The 21,520-nt window shown below is 37.9% G+C and overlaps 1 protein-coding gene across 1 annotated transcript in view; it reads right to left on the bottom strand.

Annotated features, from left to right (window-relative positions):
* The window catches only part of LOC117664633 (keratin, type I cytoskeletal 23-like), a 31,345-nt gene extending 28,585 nt beyond the window's left edge, over positions 1-2,760 (bottom strand). Inside the window, exon 1 of the mRNA XM_034415747.3 lies at positions 1,820-2,760. Within this exon, the coding sequence (XP_034271638.1) occupies positions 1,820-2,233 (414 nt within the window). The 5' untranslated portion in view covers positions 2,234-2,760. The remainder of the gene's footprint in view (positions 1-1,819) is intronic.
* Positions 2,761-21,520: the final 18,760 nt, after the last annotated feature.

Raw genomic sequence — 21,520 nt, 5'->3', positions numbered from 1 at the left:
ATGTTGTTTAAAATCATTAGTTTTTTTTTTACAGTGGGAAACAAGCAATCTTCAAAGGGGGGACTTATGGATTTTTCCCATAATCTCAGGGAATCTGCTTCAAATCCCTAATTTGGGAAGTGGTCCATCTTTCTTTTTCTCACAGTAGTCCTATTTAAAAGTCCTAGGAGGAAATGGGATTAGAAAAAAATCAATGGACGAGTACATGCTGAGATTTTATCCCTGACCTTGTTAACCTTCAAAAAGACTTTGAAGCCCCAAATGTCCCTTCTGTTGGGAAATTAGTTGTCTCATCCTTGAGTGTTGGTGCTTATGCCTCTGGTGCTGAAGAATGATTTTCATTGATTTAGTCATTTAACTATCAAAGATATAAAACTGGTATAAAAATGCAAATAGATAACAAAGAAAACAAAACTTCATGCCCTTATTCAGTGATTTACTTTTATTGACTTTTTTCTCATTGTTGGATGTTTTGACTTGGTTTATGGTTGTATGTTGCCTGGAGTTCATGTTTATGAACTGGGCAAATGTGTACATTATTAATTAAAACATTCTCTCTCTCTCTCTCTCTCTCTCTCTCTCTCTCTCTCTCTCTCTCTCTCTCTGTGTGTGTGTGTGTGTGTGTATGTATTTGTGTGTGTGTGTGTGTGTGTTTTAATTAAAAAATAAGCTTTTTAATTTTTGTGTAACTTTTATTTTAATATTTTTTTGGTTCTTTACAAATTGTTTGTAATCTCACCTTACTTATGTTGTTCTATGATCATAAGATTTGTTTGACTGCATACCTGTATGTCTACATTTACACTCTGACCTATTAACTGATACCAGTGTCAGGGGCCAAAACATGTGCCTAGCCATCCCTGACCTAAACCCAAGCAAAACTCTCTACATAATGGAACTCCACTTTATCAGTGTTCCTGATTATATACTTCACATGATCTTGATTCTATCCCTCTGTTAATGCAGCCTAGACTGCATTGGCTTTTTTGACAGCTGGCTCATATTTAAGTGATTAAATACAAAGGAATAACAATGAAAATAAACCCACCTGAGGTTTCCTCCATTCAGTGTATCTTGAGGATAAGGGAGCAGCAGAGGCAATCTGCATGGCTTCATTCCTTTTATGTGTTTACAGAATCCTTCTAGTATAACACATCTAAAGGACAGTGGCTGTTCCATTAACTGATTTTAACAAGGATTTAGAATTCATTCATAAATCTAATCTCAATATTTGTTAAGGAAGTCTATGCTCTAAACCATGATACGAATGGGTCACCTCATGATTATGTTTTAAAATAGGTACATTCTATATCAAAAACTTAAAGAAAAAAAATGGCAATATCTTCTATTTAAAATTCAGTAAATATTTTGCAATGCGAGGAATGCAAGTGTTTTTTCTTTCTTTCTTCCCATTGTTATTTTTAGAAAAGGTATGTAAAACTAAATGCTGCAATTAAATACTAGATAAAAGATAAATATGAATGTGCTTTTCAGATTGCTGCCCCAGAGCCTAACATCCACATGTAGAATAGTACATGGAAAGGTAAACATCTTTCTGTTTCCAGGAAAAATAATAATTAGACGAATAGATTTCAGTCTGTGCTTACATTTTAAAATAATTATATTAAGGCTTCTTCAACTTTTGCTCTTCTCTGAACCCACACCTTTTTTGTGTGTGCAATATTTTATTTTATTAACATGACTTCAACAAAAATTAATGGCTTGGCTGCAATATTCCAGCGGTTTCTAATTCATCCAGCTAGGTTGAATCAATCATTTGGAGAAGAAAATAGAACAGTTGGCATTTCTGCTGACTTACCCGCTCGTGCATGTCTGAGATGTTTTGTTCGTAATCCTTGAAGTCCCGCTGGGTGCCATGAGACCTCTTCTGGTGCCATTCCCGGATGCAGCCTTCCAGCTGTGTGTTGGCTTCCTCCAAAGATCGTACTTTTTCTAAGTAGGAAGCCAAGCGGTCATTCAGGTCCTGCATGGTCCGCTTTTCGTTCCCTCCCATGAAGAGGTTACCCTGACTCCCACTGAAGGCTCCCCAGCTTGTCCCAGCATCAGAAGCTATCCAGATAGGGCTTCCAAAGGACACAGGCATGGGAAGGCTGCTGCTTATTCCATGGAAACTGGAAGTTCTGTAGCAATCGCCTATAGGCTGGAGAAGGCATCCTGTGGCTCCTCCAAGGGAGCCAGAGGAAAAGTGGTAGAAGCCATGGCTAGAATTCATCCTGATGTCAATTAAGACCTGGTTGTACTACCAGCACTTCTGTCTCCCTCTCTTCTTTTTGACTCACCGGCACTGACTGAGAAATGTCTCAACCTTCCTGAAGCACTTTTAAAGCCTTTCCCTGTGGGAGTTACCTTGTTAAGTGGCTATGCCAACAAGGATTGTGTCATCACCAGCTATGTTGTTTCCTCTTGGTCAATTCTGAAAAGCCTGATTAGCCGGCAAATACAATTGTTGTCATTCTTTGAAAAAGGGACCTAGTAAAAGCTTTCATTTCTTTCTCTCTCTCTCTCTCTTGCCTCTTTTTTCTTCTACTTCTTTCTTTGGCATTTTATCAGTGAGGTGTGGCCAGAGAAGGGAGGGGTACGGTGTAGAACCGAAACAATCCAGCCTCTGCTTCAGGTTTCTTGAAATCACAGGAACTCTCTCTATTAAGTTAAGCTGTTTGAAAAGCAAAAATTATCCATGATCCTGAAAAGCATTATATTTCCTGGTGTCATGCTTTAAGGGAAAAAGTTTCTAAACAGCTGTATTATATTTCTCACAACCATTCAAAGCACTATATGTATTAATCAAATTATTATGTAAACTCTTACAAGAATAGGCAACTGTACAATAAATCTTTCATTGACACATTCACATTCTCTACAGAAGTCTACAAAATTATCCTCTCGATTTATTTGTCTGTACACCATAGGACCAATTCCAAGTCAGATAAATCAGTGAATGGATATACATTGACAGTTTTTCTCTCAGTTGACATTTCCTGCCAATACTTTCTGACAGCAAAAGGAGACATTTTAATTTATTCCATAGTAATGTTATAACCAGGTTTACACAACATGCTACCAAGATACAATTGCTGTGTCCACATTGCATATTTTGTCTAAACCAGTTAACTATTATGGCTTGACAGGATGGTTCATTCAACATATAGATATAATGGTTGGCATCCCACATCAGGATATATACTATAAGGCCAGGGATGGGTTCTAAAAATTTTTACTACCGGTTCTGTGGGTGTGGCTTATTTTGTGGGCATGGTTTGATGGTCATGTGACAATTCTTTAGGATTTAGCAGAGGTACTGGTCTACCAGGCTTTTAATTGCTTGCAGAGCTGTACCTGTCTACCCATTTGTTTTTGGAGCGCACCAGTCTACCCATTTATTTTTGGAGCGCACTGGTCTACCACCACACTGCCTTTTACCACTGATCAGCTGTAGGGCAGCCCTTTGAAGTGCCGCAGCAAGAGTTTAAACAGTTTTTTTTCCTTCTAGCCAATCAGCTGGGACTCGGGAGGCAGTGAATAGATTGGGGGCGGGGCCAGTCAGAGGTGGTATTTACCGGTTCTCTGAACTACTCAAAATTTCCATTACCAGGTCGCAAGCACCGGGGAGAACCGGTAGCAACCCACTACTGTACAAGGCCCAATTTAGCCTGTCGCCCATGTTGAATGAATCTATAAAAAGTTAAGTTACACTTTCTTCAATTTTCACTCATTGCTTTTCTTTGTAATTTTTTAAACTTCAGTCTTAAGTGCAAGGATTGCCACATCAGAAATATTATGAGTTACTTTGAAAGTCATTTGGAGATAAGAATAGTTTTAAAAATATTTTTTAAAGTGAAGTAGCTATAGCTGGCAGCTTTCTCCCTGTATGTGGGCTGAGACTAACAAATTAACTAACTAACCAGGCATGGCAATGATCAATCACTATGTACAATGTGCTGCAGATAAAATTATTAGATAGATAGATAGATAGATAGATAGATAGATAGATAGATAGATAGATGGATGGAGGGACGGACAGACAGATAAGAATCTAACATCTTCTGCATGTTTCTTTCCTCTCAAGCATAGCTTTCCATGACTTGGCACCCTCCAAATATATTGGATTGCAACTCCCATCATCTTTAATCTGCATAGCCATCTAGAGAGGCCCAGGTTAAGGGGAAAGTGCTCTAATATAATCAAAACCCAGAATCTAGGAATGGAACTAACTACACAGCCAAAAAATTTGTGTACAGGTAGGCCTCAACTTTTAGTGACTGTTCTAAGTTACAGTGGCACTGGAAAAAATGACATTTTTATGACCATTTTTCACTATTGCAGCATCTCTGGTCACATGTTCAATATTCAGATGTGTGGCAACTGACTCATATTTATGATGATTCCAGGAATTATGGGATCATCTTTTGCGACCTTCCCACAAGCAGTCAATGGGGAAGCCAGATTCACTTAACAACTGTGTCCTTAACTTAACAACTGCAGTGATTCACTTAACAGCTGGGACAAGAAAGGTTGTAACGTAGGGTAAAATTCACAACAAATGCCTTGCTTAGCAACATACATTTTAGGCTCAATTATTGTTGTAACTCAAGGGCTACCTGTAGTTAATTTCATTCTCTGGGTCAAATGAGCTGTAATGTTGAAGCTCTTGGAGCTCAGAGCAGATGGTTATGATTAGGAACACTGTAACGTGGGAGTATTCCCTACCACTGATAAAGGTTACCCACAACCTATTATAGATCATGTATGGAGAGTCTTACATCCCTGCTCTGGATATTTCCTTGCCACAGTTTACAGAAAATTGGTATAGCTAGAATTTCTTTACACCTAGGTATGAATTGCAACCCAATCACCTTTAAAAGTGTTGGACTACAATTCTCATACCGTATTTTCCGGCGTATAAGACGACTTTTTAACACATGAAAATCTTCTCAAAAGTCAGGGGTCGTCTTATACGCCGGGTGTCGTTCTCCTGTAACCAGGCAGACCAGCCGGAAAGGCTCTGACGAGCCTTAAATGGCTCTGGCGATCCAAGCTCTGACGATCCCAGCTGAGTTGCCCAGCTGGATCGCCAGAGCCATGTAAAAGGAAAAAAGTTTTCCTCCTCCAGCTTGCTTACCTTAGCTGCTAGTCGCAACGCTTGCCTTGCTTCGCTTGCCTGACTCCATTCCACCAGCAAGCAACTCCCTGCCTGCAATCAAGCAGGCAGGGAGTTGTGGACTTCAACTCCCAGAATTCCTCAGCCAGCAAAGCAAAGCTGGCTGAGGAATTTTGGGAGTTGAAGTCTACAAGTCTTAAAGTTGCCAAGATTGGAGACCCCTGTTCTCTTAAGTAAGTTTTTTCCCCCTTTGGGAGCTTTAAAAAAAATAGTTAATTGGGGGTTTTTTAGTTGTTCTTTTTTAGACCTAGCCATTTAAAGTTTAGGAAGTTTTAAATTTAGCTTTCATATAAAAATAAAAATAAAACAAAATAAAATAATATTTGTGCAGCTTTCTGAGATTTAGTGTGTTTCTGTAGTGTTTCACTCTAACTACACAAACACACAAAATCTCACAAAGCTATATGTGGAATTTTGTGTGTGTAAAGTGTGAAAGTTGGGTTTTTGGGCTTTTTGTGGCTGTGTGAGTTTCCTGCTTGTTGCAGGGGCCATTTTGGGTCTAGCACAGCTGCTTTTACATTGTGGGTGAGCCACAATGTATGATGTTTTTTAATTTTTATTTGGTGTGCGTTGGAAGAGGGGTAGTCTTATACGGCGAGTATAGCCCAAACCCTATATTTTAACAGGAAAAGTCGGGGATCGTCTTATTCGCCCAGTCATCTTATACGCTGGAAAATATGGTAATTTCTTCTAGGTTTTTTTTCATTTAACATAACAGTTGGTAATTTCTCCCAATTTAGCTTCTTAGCTTGGAAAGAACACTAAAATAAACATTTCTGTCCCCTTCTCAAAATATTTTCTGAGGAAGTTTATAAATACTCAGTTGATTTTAAATTCATCTTAATGCATTTTGCACCCAGTACATGCAAGCAAACATACGGAAGCATATGTAGGGGAAAAATGACAGCAAATACACTGATATTGGGTCAGTAGGTAAAAACACAAGACAATTGTAGCACCTGCAGATACTTTTCTGGGATGGCAAAACATTGAAGCTTTAATTCCAGAATCTGTTCTATGATGTTTTCTTCCTGTGCTTTCAAGTATAAGATCCCTGTAATTTTACTTTCCAGTTTTTTTTTTCTTTTTGGAAGCGTGATAGAGTCACTAACAACAATTTGAAGAAAAATCCACTGTGGTTTCTAATTATAAAACAGAGAGAATGGCAGGCTATGCAACACCTTGTCTAAACAAATTCTAACTTGTCTTGTCCCATGCTTACAACTGGTCTGTGTTATTGAGAAACATTGCCAAAATTGTAGATTCTCATGCCATTTTTAGATAGGGAGACCCATCAAGTTTACAAATTATGGCTTTGACAAATCTGTTTAGTATAGTAGTAGTAGGATCTAATTGGCAATTAGTGATTTTCTACAGAGGAAATGTAGCCAAAATCCGCCCCCCCCCTTTTTTTTGGCTTGAGCACAATTGGGCAACTCGCCTTTCAAACCTGTCTGGCAGATTAAATATAGTTAGTTGTTGTCAGAGTTATTGGGGGAGAGTGTGGAAAGTATCTTACAGAAGTCACTATTCACAATCTGGCTCTCTTAGGAAGTTTCTAGGTGTTGTTGCCGATATGCTAGAATTAGGGCTCTTTGAGCACAACATATTTTCCTGATATTGGGAGACCTGGATTCTCCCAATCCAAGGAGAATTGGATTCGTGTTGGCGGCTTACTGAGTTCTTCTGATGTCTATTGCCATGGTTGTCTCTTTCATAGTCAACTCTTGTTCGGACAGCAAAAAGAAGAAAACCCCAGACCCAGTATATTATTTTATTTGTGATCTAGTCCAGAGTCCTTTGCTTGGTAACTTCTCTTGAAATAATCCTTTCTCTCTGCCAAATTGGAATATACTTTCAATTAAATGAGGCTGGGAACACTGATCTGTTACCTTTTAATTCATTTCCCCCCTCTCTCCCCCCCTTCTCCCCTTCTCTCCTCCCTCCCTCTCTCCCTCCCTCCCTTTCTCTCTCTCTCTTTCTCCCTCCCTCTCCCTCTCTTTCTCTCTCTCTCTCTCCCTCCCTCCCTCTCCCACTTCCCCTCTTCTGCCTCCCCCCCTCCCATGTGTAGCATAAAGCTTATCCTTTTAAGATGGTAGACCTTTTGTGTTTTCAGTTTGTCCTCTTTACTCTCTTTTCTTTCTCCTTAGTCTTGCTGTGTAACAAAAAAGAAAAGCTTCCACAGGGTCTCTCTAAATCTCTTCTATCTCAGTAGAATTCTTGGCCCACTTATCCCCCTGTTGTACCACTTGCATGTGGCCCATGTAATCTGTTTCCCTTTGCCAGGCACATACAAGGGGATCAACAGTTCCAGATCACTTGCCCACCAGGGGTTTAATAAAAGTTTCTAGGATCACTTAGCCTATTGTCATGAGTATTATATTGATCAATAAAGTCTGGGGACTTCAAATATCACTTATGCCAGCCTAGACTGATTTCAAAATCCCTGTTTGCTCTTTATATTTTGCATGGGTCATGTGCATTTTTGTGCTCATTATTCTCTTTTTGGAGTAGGTAGTTTCATAATCAGAAGTTGTCTTCATGTTTTCTATGCTATTCCCTGAAGAAGTTACTTAAATGCGTCTTGTGGTTAATAAAAAGCTCTTCTTATTGGAAGAGGCTGTTATAGGAGTCCTAACTGGCCCTGAAGTTGGAGCATTGTACACTGCTGGTGTTTTTGTCTCTCATGCTCGTCAGATGTAGTCACAGAATGAGCCACCATCGTCCTCATACGGCTATGACAAGATAGGCCACCCTTCCCTGCCCAGAGATGTCACCCATGTCACCTTATTGCTTGCCTGTGTATTTGCCTCAGTCCATGGTTGCTTTGGGAGTGGTTTTTAAAAGGCTTGATTATTCTCTGTGCAGGTGAATGGAAAACTGTATTTAGAAACCTCTGGTAAACAGTGGTATGGTGCTATGGAGACTTGGTGTTGTTGGAAAAGAAGAGAGCCCAGAAGTCAGGAGGCAAGCCGTTCATGGGAGTTCCTTGCCCTTGAGCCATACAGCACTGAAACTTCCAATCACAAAGCAGAATTTTGTCATTGAGATTTTAGTGATCTAACTGGGAGAAAATCAATTCAGTTGCTCAAGGATGACACCAACCCAAGAACAAAGAAGGGTGGCACTGCTACAGGAGCAGTGCCAAAGCCTCGGGTGGAAATGCCCTAATGCACACTTTGGGGCATTGTCTAAAGAACCTTTGATGGATGTGTATTAGGAGATTGTTAGGATTGAGCCGTGCTCCTCAAGCATATCAAGCAATCTCCTTTTTGTTCTCGGGGACCTTTTAAGGGAAAGTGCCATGCTTTGCTTTTTTATATTTTTATTGAAATGGCTAAGTAAACTATTCTCCACATCTTTTGTAAGGGCGGGCAGCATATAAATTCCCTGATGAGATATCCTCCTCAGGATGGTTTGCAAGCTTTCAAAGAGCCTCTCTCCTTCCTTTTCAGGTAAGGATGAGAGAAGGAATTTATGGAAGGGAAGTTTGTGGAAGTGTTTGGAATATATGGAAGGGAATGCTCAAATCCAGATCCAGGATCACTGATGCTTTGCCTCTCTTTATTTGCAAAGTAAGTCTGAGGAATCCCACCTAAAAGCTGAATTTAGAGCCAGCTTGCATGAATGAATGAAAACTCCTTCCTCAATAAACAGTTGTCAAGGAAGTACTACAAATGAATTGGCCAGAACTTGGTTAATACGACCTACACTGCTTCTAATTCCAAAGCATGAAACCTTAGTCATCTGTATAAAGTATGTTTTGAATAGGCAGCTAAACTTAGTAAGCATGACCGTATAAGGTAGCGGTACTGAGATGGTAGTTTGCCAAGAACCATCCCTGTAACTGTTTATTGCTGCCACCCTTGTGTTTGCGTGAGCACCAAGCATCGTATTACAAAAATAGTGTGAGTTGAGAATTGGAATATCTTTGGCTATCATTTCATCTCTCTGTGTAAAATACTTCAGATCTTGATTTGGACTTGCAAGATTCCAATCTTAGATTAGCATTTCCCAATCTGGTACCTTCCAGATGCATTGGACATAAGCTCCCATAGTTCCCAGCAAAAATAAATATTAATAATGAGTGAGTTCCTCCTCTTTCCCTGTAATAGATCAGCATAACATTTTTTAAATAAAAGTGGAATCTTTCTATTATTTTTTTAGCAAATACCTGACAGAATTGATGTCAATCCTCCTGTTGTCTCTCAGCACTTAACAATCATGCTGATAGATGAGAATATTTATAGTTTGCAGACATTTTATTACCCAACTAGGTAACATAATCAGCCGTAGAAGGGAGTAGGATTTCCTCTTTCTTTATATCAATGGTGGGTTGCCCCCGGTTCGCACCGGTTCTATAGAACCGGTAGTAAAACTGGCGGAAGGCTCCACCCACCGACCTCGACGTCACCAAAATACCAAAATTTGCATGAGCGAAGCAAGCGCGTGCACGTGCCCTCGTTGCAAACTGGTAGTAAAGGTAAGTAGAACCCACCCCTGCTTTATATATATTGACTATAAACTAGCCACAAGTCTATATAACTCAGAGAGCATCATGGACCCCACACATAACAACCATGCCCAAGCTGCATTTCTAAGAATTGGCATATATGGAGAAAACTGCTCTAGAGGAAACAATTTGCCCCTAAAAACATCACTAAATGTTTTTTCAGAACACATAGGATCTCTGTTTGATCTATAAAAAAGACAAGTTGCATGTAGAGAAGCAGTTAGCATATCACAATAAATACCTGACAACTCTTGTGGTTCTGAATGGCTGGATGTGATGAGATTCTGCTATGATGGTCCAGCATCCAGTATTTCATCTTGGCCTTGATAATACCATGCCCATATAATGTTTTAAGAGCAGGTGGTGGATTCTCTCCATTGTTCTAGTGACAATGTCTAGTCTCAAAACACACATTTAGCAGAGAACAGATTGGTGAGATTGGTCCTTGCCACCCACTCAAACCCCTGGAGGTCCCCTCCCATTTGCCTTTGTTTGGTCTTTTGAATAGAAGCTGCCCATCATTTTTGTTTTGTAACAGTGCCTATGGGACTATAGGGGCCCTAGATATTTTTGGAAAAGTATCATACTAGAAGCTGGTGCTTTGCTTTGCAAATCAAAATAATATTTTACAAGATTTAAACATCCTGATTGTGTAAAGGAAGATACCATATTACTTATAGCTATTATTGTATCTTAAAAGAAAAAAGCAGCACTTTTTCTTAGGCAGAAAGAGGCAGCTGAATTACATAGTTACAGGGCAGAGGATTTAATAGAAGATAATTTTGATGAATAGAAGTGTGTAACACTAATCTAATGCTGACTATGTTTTTATTTATTTTATTTTTTTATGTTATTTATTTTTGTTCATTTATCACATCTATATAGCTACCCATCTCACATAGTGACTCTCTTTAGTGTGATGGTTAGGGTGCTGGAAAGTGGGAGGCCCTGCGTTCTACTTCTCCCTCAAGCACAAAAGCCAGCTGGTGATTTCTCAGCCCAACCCATCTCTGGGGATTGTGGTTGTGGAGAAAATAGGCGGTGTAAAGGTGTAATAAAATTTATCCCAAAATAAAGACAGGATAAAAATTAAATAAGTAATAAATAAGCACGGATCCTTAAAACTGAGGTGATTTACTGTGCTGTTTCCCAAGCCTAAAGCATTTTGTGTCAAGTCAGAATGAAAAACAGACAAGACTCGGACTGGGAATCCAAGCATAAACATTTCTCACTTGGTGGACTCGTTTTTCCAGACATGTTTAAGAGGCAGTCTGAAAATGGGAGTTGTGGTTTTTGTGGTACAGGCAGAAAATGAGGGCTCAGGATTCACTATGTATTTTATTTCTGTCCCAGTTTCTACTACAGATACTCAAAAAGGAGTAGAAACCTACTGTACATACTAATTAAAACCTCCTACATTTATATGAAAGTAAGATATCGTTCAAAAATTTGGTTATTCTCAGGGAATTTAAAAGTAAACTACAGTTAGCGGGGAGGGGGAAACTCTAATTTTCTTTTCTGGGAAATATAGTGCAAACAAATCAGTCACAAAGGTGTCAGTTCTATGAAGAAATAAACAAACAGCACCTGTCAACTAAAGATAACTTAAGCAAAGAAGCTGTCTTAAAAGGCAAATGTCTTTTTAAATTTTCTAAATAAAAATGACTTTGCCTACAGATAAAGGGGCACCAAAGCTGGATTGTAGGCATTTGAAGGAAATACCAATCTTATTTTCATCCATCAACTTTTTTTTTCTTCCCTCTGCTTCTGAATACATTGTCCCTTTTCCACAGCCGGAAATGAAGTTCTATGCATTTTTAAACATTCTTCTCAGGTCTTAGGAGCATTATTTTTGCTGGGTTTTTTTAAAAAATGTGCTTAATTGTTTCAAGGTGTCAGGGAGAGATTTTCTTGGTGATGGCATAAACAACAACCATCAACTTTATGCCCTGCTGGCTGTTGCTACTCCAAAGTAAAAAACAAACAAACAAACTCCTGACTTTTTCAGAAATGAAACATGAAGAGAGATCTCTTCCAAATCCCATCTCCCACCTCCTTTTTCATCACTTTGTGTAGGATAGAGCTTTATGCTTTTGAAAACACAGCTTTGGGTCTTTGAAACCAGATAAATTATAACTGAATTTCCAACTGAAAGGAAATTGCTTACTGTTATGAATGAAAAAGCAGGCAGGTCCAAACTATAAGCATTGCTTTGATGTCTCAAAGCTGTAGAAACATAACTATGACTTGCTTTTTATTCATGCTTATAATTAATAGCTTGATAAGAAGAGCAGCCACTTATCCATCCCTCCAAAGTGCTTTATTATAAAAGAAAAGACAAATTTGCATAGATTCAAATTTAAAAACAATGACTTTGGCTTATTTAAAAATGCATCTCACTAATCTTGGAAAGTTTGTGGATATAGGTTCTCCTTGACTTAAAACCATTTGTTTAGTTACTGTTTGCAGTTACAATAGCACTGAAAAAAGCAACTTATGACCAGTCATCCTACTTATGACCATCATAGCATCCCCAAAATCATGTGATCAAAATTTGGGCCAGTCGAAGTTACAAAAGTTGAGCATTCCAGAATCATGTGATCATTTGCAAATGGCTGACAAGAAAAGTTCATGGAGTAAGATGGGCTTACTTAATGACAATGTGATTCACTTAACAACTGTAGGGATTCGCTTAACTGTGGCAAAAAGGTCATAAAAATGGGTCATCTTAACAACCGCCTTGCTTACCAACAGAAATTCTGATCCCAATTGTGCTAATAAATCAAGGATTACCTGTACATAAATTATATATCTGCTCTAGTTCAGGTTTTAAACTAGATGGATTGGCAACTGCTTTCTCTTCACACTGTGTAAACCTAACATATAAATTATTTAGATTGCATGTGGATGAGAAGGTTTTTAAATAGAGGACCTCTGCATATTGAGGATTGTCTCTATAATCTGTGGCTCAAAACATAAAGGAAGACCATTTCTGCAGGTAGGAGAGTAGATATCTCTCTAACTGATGAACAGAATAGAGATGGAAAGGAAGAAGAGAAAAATATGGATTCAATTTAATGTTGTTTTAAAATTGTTGAAGGAAACCTAGGCTTGATCTTTTATCTTTCTATTTCTCTCCATTTTGCCCCTTGAAGACCTCTGTGCCATATGGTATATATCAGTGATGGCTAACCTTCTTGCCATCGCGTGCCAAAAGCGGGGGGAGTGTATGGGGGGGTTGCACGCGCACATGCCCACATCCATAATTCAATGCACCCCGTGCATGCGTGTGTGACCCCCCATGCACTCCCCCCGCTTTTGGCATAAAATGGCATGGTGGGCCCGGTAGGCCTGTTTTTCATTCACCCCAGGTCCAGAGCCTTTCTTGGAGCCTGGGGAGGGCAAAAATGGCCTTTCACACCCCCCTGGAGGCCCTCTGGAGGCCAGAAACGGCCCGTTTGCCAACTTCCGGTGGGACCGGAAGTCCCGTTTTTCGCTGTTTCCAGGCTCCAGAGCCTTTCTAGGAGTCTGAGGAGGGTGAAAACAGCCTCCCCTCCCCCCCGGAGGCCCTCCGGTGGCCGGAAATGGCCCATTTACTGACTTCCGGTGGGCCCGGAAGGCCTGAAGAGCTAAGGCAATGCTCATGTGCCCACCACTATGGCTCCACATGCCACTTGTGGCATGCGTGCCATAGGTTTGCCATCCCAGGTATATATGGTCCTCACAGGGCTTTCTCTATCTCCCATCAGACTTTGTTCCCCTACTTCATTTTTTATTTTTGAAAATCTCAGGTTCCTCACACTTGATGTCATTTCTCTGTTGTGCCTGGATGGTGACATTTTGGCTACAACAACATCAGTATTCATACATAAATGTCAGAATGACTGACACTTGGCTTGTGGGAGAGCAACTTGAGGAAATGAACAGGTTTTTCTTGGTGTTTCATGACTACTTAACAAATTACTGATTTAGAGTCAGATATTACAGAGCAGCCATGCCAATAGAGATAAAAGCTTGGGGGCAGACTGGCCTATTATGATAAATATGGAGCGACTGCCAAAAAGTACCAACAGGTCAAATTTGCCCCCATCATTATATGTAATACACTTACTTGAATCATAATATTATAACATTCCAGATCACTGACTGGCAAAGCAGGAAAATAAACCTGTGTTTGACATTGGAGCACAAATAAATATTATTATAGAAAAGAATGAGAACACGTTCCAGGGCTTTGGCATTTTGCTGTGCCCTGGTATTTATCGCAATGTGTGATTCCACCCTAATTTGGTCTAATTTGCACCAGTAGGAGTGAAACCTGTTAATAAGCACATCTTTATTCCTCCACAGGTATAACATGTGGCAGGAAGTGTTAAATGATGTATCTCCTAGTGCATCAAACAAGAGGTGAGAAACCTCCTGTGGGCTCCATGCAGTTCTCAGCCTAATTCAGCCTTTGTGTAGCTGTCACCCTAATTCAAATCTTCTATTCAAAGTCATCACTTAGATCCCTGATAAGAATTCTCTGTTTCTTCTCAGCCAAGCAGTCTTTTAAGAGGGAGAAAAAGAAAAAGAAAAGAAAAAAAGAATCACAAATAGGATGCAAAAGAAAGAATAATTGTTACTGTTATTGACTTAAATTAGTTTTGAGCATATTTCGTGAATTCAACCAATGAGTCTAACAAAAATTGCATCCTGGGAAATGCAAGATAAAGGTAAAGGTTTCCCTGTCAGTCATAATTGACTCTAGAGGACAGTGCTCATCTCTGCTTCTTGGCTGAGGGAACCAGCATTGTCCAAAGACAATTTCCATGGTCATGTGGCCAGCATGGCTATAAGCCAAAAGTGCAAAGAACACTGTTACCTTCCCACCAAAGTGGAACCTATTCATCTACTTGCATTTGCATGCTTTCAAACAGCTTGGTGGACAAAAGAAATGTACATCCTGGGAATGTTTCTTGAATGAAATAATGCCAGGAGTATCATCATCTGTCATAAAAGCCTTACAATAACTCATACTACTTAGATCAGTAGATCTTATAATTGATGAAGCCTGATCCAACAATTCTTTTGACAAAGATTCTTGGTTTTTATTAAAATAACGTAAATTATAAGAAGAACACTAATTTGTTAAATGGGCTGATTCATATGTTGATGATACACTGTGTCCATGCTGACCATGCTCAGGCTTTGTGATCACTTCAAAAAAAGTTGATTTTCATCACAGTATGTTCATGTTACTGGGCCACTGCACAGTGTGAGCCTTGGACTGGTTAAACTGGTCACTTTCTAATTTTTAAAAAATCAGGTTTAGAATGATATAGCTGATAAATCACCAGAATTGGATATGTGTTTCCATTAGCCCAGATTGTTCCTGTGGTTGCTGGCTATGATTGGTCAACTAAATTGATCTAACCATGAAGGATTATATGGTTAAAAAAAGTAATCAAGTAAGCACACAAAATGGAAACTGTTTTCAAATCATTAATTTGATTTGGAAAAAGCTAAGGCAGAATTTTGGTATAGAAGTAGTCCTCAATTTACAGCCATTTATTTAGTGACTGTTCAAAGTTATAACAGCACTGAAAAAATAACTGCTTTTCACATTTATAACTGTTGCAGCATCACATGGTTAGATGATCAAAATTTGGCAACTGGCATGTATTAATGAAAGTTGCATTATAAACATTTGTAATCTTCCCAGGTGACTTCCAAAAAACAAAGTCAATGGGAGTGCGTGTGCTTAATGACTGCATAATTTATTTAACCAACTTCAGTGGTTCACTTAACAACTGTGGCAAAAAAGGTGATAAAATGTGTCAAAACGCACTTAAAAACTGCCTCGCTTAGCCATGGAAACTTTGGGCTCAATTATAGTCATAAATCAAGGACTACCTGTACCTTTTCCTTCCAAGAACTGTAGAAAAGGTGCTTGTTAAGAAAAAAAAATCACTTTATTTTATTTTATTAGAAGTTTAGCTATTTTAAATTGATTTTAAATTGGGGGTTGTTTTACTTTACGGCCAAAATATTTAATTATTTTAATACTGTTTTTTAAATTTTGTATGCTTTGTTTTTACTTAGGCTGTGCACTGCCCTGAGTCCTATTTGGAGAAGGGCGGTATAGAAATTTAATTAAAAAAAATAAAAAATAAATGTTTTTTCTTCTTTTCTTTTTTTTTTTTGGCAAACAGCAAATTTCCACAATAATCCATGGTTTGGGAATAATCAATAGGTTTGTGTGAAACTTTGATTCATATTCAATTAAAAAGCAGCTCAATCAAATTACTCCTTCAAATTAGAATCAAAGGGTGCCTTTAAATTGATTCATAGAGTCAAATTGATATTAAGTCAGACTTTTGAATTGACTTATTTCTTGGAATTAAATTGCAAATTAAAAATGAACTGAATTGTAAATTCTAAGTAATCCTGAACATTTATAACCACTAGTGAATAGGTAAACATAACATTTTTTTTTTAAAGGAACAATTCATTCACAAAGGTTTTGGAGAGATTGGAATGGAAAATGTAGGCTCTTCTGATTTTAAATCAGTTTTTGCTTATGTTTTATTGAATTCTCAGCCAATTACTAATAAAAACTATACTAAGGAAAAACTTTGTGGCTGCTAACTGGAAATTCCATGGAGCCTGAGATAATAATTCCATCCCTTGATATGTATTAAACATTTTTGTTCCTGTAAAAATGGGGTGCCACATATTTTAATTAGTAGCAGGATAGTTTCTGAATAGTTTTTATCCAAGAGCTATACTTGCACTCAACAATGAACTAAAGAGCCACCATCAGTGAGCTGTTAGACAGCATTACTTGGTCTGTTGTGTGGATGTTTGGGTGGTTTAGGGGTGGGGAATTTGTGGTGGGTGGGTGTTTGGGGATTGTTATATGTATTGGACCTGGTCTTTGGGTGTTAAGTGAATTTCATTGTATGGGTATACTGTGTATACATATACAATGACAATAAAGTTATTATTATTAGTGTATCTCTTTTTATGGACAATCAACTCTTATCAATGGAGGTAAGTTGCTGAAAGCTCTGAGATGATAATTAAGTGACCAGAAATAGTTCTTTAGAGGCCTTCCTGGACTTTCCTGTAATAATTACTAAGTCTGCATTTAATAAGAAAATTGCCTTGTAGAAGCCTCCCTTCCTGTTTACAATCTTACTATCCCTCAGGCATTTGTGGCAATAATTTCCATAGGAGGTTAAAAAGAGAAAACAAAATCTAAGGAAAGAATGCTAGGAGGATACATTTCCAGTTGCTTTAATAAAATGCAGTGAGTGGCTTTTCCCAACCTGATGTTCTTGTGCTGGGATGGGTTTTAACTCACCCAATTGGCAAGCTGTCCTCCACTTACAATCATTCGTTTAGCGACTGTTCAAAGTTGCAACACACTGAAAAAAGTGACTTGTAACCATCCTCACAGTTGCAATTTCTGTATGGTCACAGATCAAAATCTGGGCACTTGGCAACCAGCATATATTTATAACAGCTGCAATCAGATATCAGAATTTTATTACAGTCATAGACCAGAACAAATAAAAACACCCAATAAATATAAAATTAAAAATTCTAGAATAAAATAATAAATGACAGATAAAATCTATGATAAAATCCAGTCTGCCAACAGCTGCAGTCATGTGGTCACTATTTGCAATTTTCTTAGCCGACTTCTGAAAAACAAAGTCAATGGGGAAACCAGATCTGTTTAATGACTGAATGATTCTACAGTGATTCGTTTAGCATTTATGGTAAAAAAGAGGTCATAAAATCGTGACTTAAGAATCTTGCTTAACATAGGAAATTCTGGTCCTAAATCAAGGTGTACCAATCAGGAGACTACAATTCTAAGAGATGGAAAGCACCAGGCTGGATGCTAGTTAGGATAGAAGCTTAGATTGTGGAGATCCAGGTACATAATTCCCTTTAGAGATAAATCATTTTAATTGATCATGGGTCATTTACAAATGGTTTATCCTAATTTAGCTCAACAGACTTGTTGGAAGAATAAAGCATTGTTAGAGCAAGAAGAATACAACGAAAATATAATTTCAAATTGACAAATTATTTTCTAAATCAGAACTGGGTCAGCTGGGAACAGAGAATATTAAAGCAGATCTATTAACTAAATTTATGCAGATTGTATATTGACAATAAAATAACAGGCTAGAATAGATAATATTTCAGAGTTAATTGCAATTATCACATGATAACGTAAAATATTTTTCTAATTGCAGGAGGGCTTTTTCAGCTATTAACTGCGAGTCAAAGAAGATGCTGATTAACTTTAGTACTTATGACATAGCAATATACAACTATCTAATCTCTCTTCAAAGAAATTACAGAATAACATTCTTCTTCAAATCTAAATCTTTTTGACACATAAGAACAAAGTTGTTCATTTGAATATGTCACTTTTGAATATATTCATCCAAATTCCAATTTTATTTCTGCTTTAACTGGTTATCCCTGCCAAATATATTCATATGTATTGGTATCTAAATGCAAATTATATGCATGTACACACAAATACACAAACATTCCCAAAGTAAGTATTTCCAAAATGATATTTAAATTAGACACACCAACATATTACTTCAAATAAGACTATATTTGAATATTTAGAAAATGAAAATATTATATATAATCAGGGTTTGATTAGCAAAAGAGAGATGCAAACCAGTTTGTAATTGAATTCAGAAAGTTTGAACTTCTCATATCCAGTATAATAGAATTCTGTGTAATATATCTCTGAACTACATCTACATCTTATGGAGAGGGTTTACATCTTCTTTGTTCACACTTTTCTCTAGCGTCTTTCTAACCAGCGCACTTTCTGGATTGCCTAGGGGATGCCATTGGAATGCAACATCCTTCTACAGCAGGGGTGTCAAACTCTCGACCTGTGGGCCAGATGCATCACATACTGGCCACACTCACGCCCAGTTTAGTGAAGGGGAAAAGTCGCAATACATCATGTGACGATGCCGTGATGACACAAGTTTGATACTCCTGTTCTACAGAAACTCTTTAAATAATGCTAGTGATAGAGTTGCATAGATTATTACTTGTTTTTAAATTTTGGATGAAATTGCTACTTGGTTTGATCCTAGCCAAAGTTTTTAAGGTAGAAAGTACCAAATACCTTATCCATTAATTTTGTGCCATAATATTGTTACTTCTTTCCAATTTTGCAATCCTCTATTGCAAATGATCAAAATCAATTCCACTGAAGATATTTAATGAGCATTCAGGCTAGATTGCATAAAGATCGTAGGTCCGTAATGGCGAGCCAATGGCACATGTGCTGGAAGTGGCATACAGAGCCATTTCTCCTGGCATGCCAGCCATTACCCATTATTCTTCCGGATTCTGGCATGCACATGGGTGCTGGCCAGCTGGTCTTCGCATGTGTGGGAACACCAGAAACCAGAAGAGCAGCTCCCTGGTGTGCATGCCTGCGCCAGAAATCTGAGCTTCTGGCTTCCAACGCACATATGCATGCCGGCCAGCTGGTTTTCACCAACAAACGTAAGCCAGAAACCGGAAGACCACGTGATTGGTGCACATGCGCATGCCAGAAACTGGAAGGTGAGTTTCCCAGCACGAACATGCGCGCCAGGGAACAGCTCTTCCAGTTTCTGGCACGAGCATGCCGTGGAGCTGCTCTTCTGGTTTCCGGTGCTCCCCCGCGCATGTGTGCACACTTCCATTTCGACACTGTCATAGGTTATAAAGGATATGAGAACAATGGGCAAATCATTTAATCAAAGAAAAAAAAGGGTGTAGGGAGACCAAGGAAATAAGGTTTCCATTGAAAGTTGATGAAAATGAATACAGCAAAATGTTTTTCAAGGCTCAGAACTATTACTGTATACAGTAGTTGACTTTGTAATTCATTGAATTTGTTTCAAGTTTTTTTGTATAACTTGTATAATTGGGACAAGCTTCGCATCTGGGAGGTGGGAGAGAATGAATGAATGAATGAATGAATGAATGAATGAGAGAAAAAAGTTGAAAGGGTGTGGATCATTTGAAATTTGTCATTTCATGTTAGATGTTATCCTTTTATATTTAATTTAATTTGATATATTTGTAAAAGTGGCATAAAATCTTAGACTAGAATAGAATAGAACAGAACAGAACAGAAACTTCATAAATTACAGTTCCTTTACATTTTAATCTAATTCTGTCTTTTCTTGAAATTTTCCATCAACAAATGAAATAGATTCACAAACTCTTGGCCACAGCTTTCTTTGCAATATTGAGGTGTATTTACTTTCATTTAAAAATAATTATTTCACACGTACATTCCTATTGTATGTTTGTAGGCATCTTCTTTTGTTCCCAGTTTTGGTAATGTATTTTCTCTTATTCGATAATGCATAAATGGTCCAGTATAGTGTTCATAATCACCGCCTAAAAAGATGAGAAATTTTTGACTCTTCGGATCTTTCAATTTCCAGCATCCTTCATTTGCTCATGAAAACTGGGTTTGCTAGAGCTATAAAGCAACATTTGCAGGACCTACATAAACCTGAGATCTCCCCTTCTTTAGAGTTATTTCCTAATGTCCTCCCCTTCAGAACTACCATGCAGCAGGAAAATTAAAAATGAGTAGTCAGCAATTCATTAATATTACATCAGTAATAAAATGAATTCTGGAACAGATAATTTAGTGAAGGGGGGAAATGTTACTACATTTGGAACTTGCTCAAAATGTAATTTTAGCTCCAGTTTGATTGCATTGTTAATTATTGTCTTCAAAATGTTACACATTCTTACGAAGTTGTATATAAGAGGCATGTATAATGTGTGTGGAACGCATTGTAGTAGTTCATAGATTGATGTCACTGCCAAGAAACCTGTCCTGCTCCTAAGTAGATGTTAAATGCTAGTGTGCATGTGCTTATTGAAAAGTTTTGTTAGCTGGAACGTTCAAGATTTAATCAAGTTTGAGCAATATCCCTGAAGAGAACAGCTTGATGCCTCTCGAAAGGGAAGGGCATTTATGCTTGTGTTCAATCCAAAGGTGTTGTCTCTCTACAAGATAAACACAGATAAACTCAAAGAAGGTTTGAAATACTTCCCAGCAAGTCTAAACAACCAACACAGTGTATGATTGGAGATAAGTCAATAATTACCCTAAAATAATAATGATATCATCAGAATTTCTTAACACGTAAATGAAGCATAAAATCTCAGTGTCAAGAAGAAAAATATGCTTGCCAGTGGCAATGAATATGAAGAAATTCTAGGTTTGGTTTGGTTTTTAAATAATTCATAGGTTGAATACTGAGGATTTGCTTTGCATTAATGCAGACCTATGAATTAGGGCGCTTTTGAGGCCTACATGCAGAAAAATCCTTCTATAGTGTCTATTTCACAACATTACTTTCTCTCCCTTTCTCCCCAATCTCCTTCTAGTATTCAGTCAGTATTAAATGAATTATATTATTACTAAAGATATGTTGACCATTTGTATCCTAAGATCAAAGTTCTTCTATCCTGAAAATGTTATTGAAGCTATGGGTGGAAAGCCATAGCTTCTGCTCATAAAAGTAATAAAGTATTTTGTGAAGCGTATATAAAATAGAGGGTTACAGTAAAGTGAAATGGGGCAGAATAAAAAAATTATTCAGCATTTTTAGCAGAAAAGTATATTTCGAAAGAAAAAAAAATCTATTTGAATCACTTGATGGTTTGGGAAAAGCAAGCCAAAAGATCACTTAAAATTTTCAACAGAGGCTATCTTCAACATCTATTCTTGTGTTGCCTGATTCGGGAAGTCTTCTCCTGGGAAACTCACC

This window comes from Pantherophis guttatus, chromosome 4 (assembly GCF_059756535.1).
Source record: "Pantherophis guttatus breed Tessera chromosome 4, ASM5975653v1, whole genome shotgun sequence".
Lineage (NCBI taxonomy): Eukaryota > Metazoa > Chordata > Lepidosauria > Squamata > Colubridae > Pantherophis > Pantherophis guttatus.
Note: the sequence above shows the minus strand (reverse complement) of the source record. Positions and strands in the feature narration are given on the sequence as shown.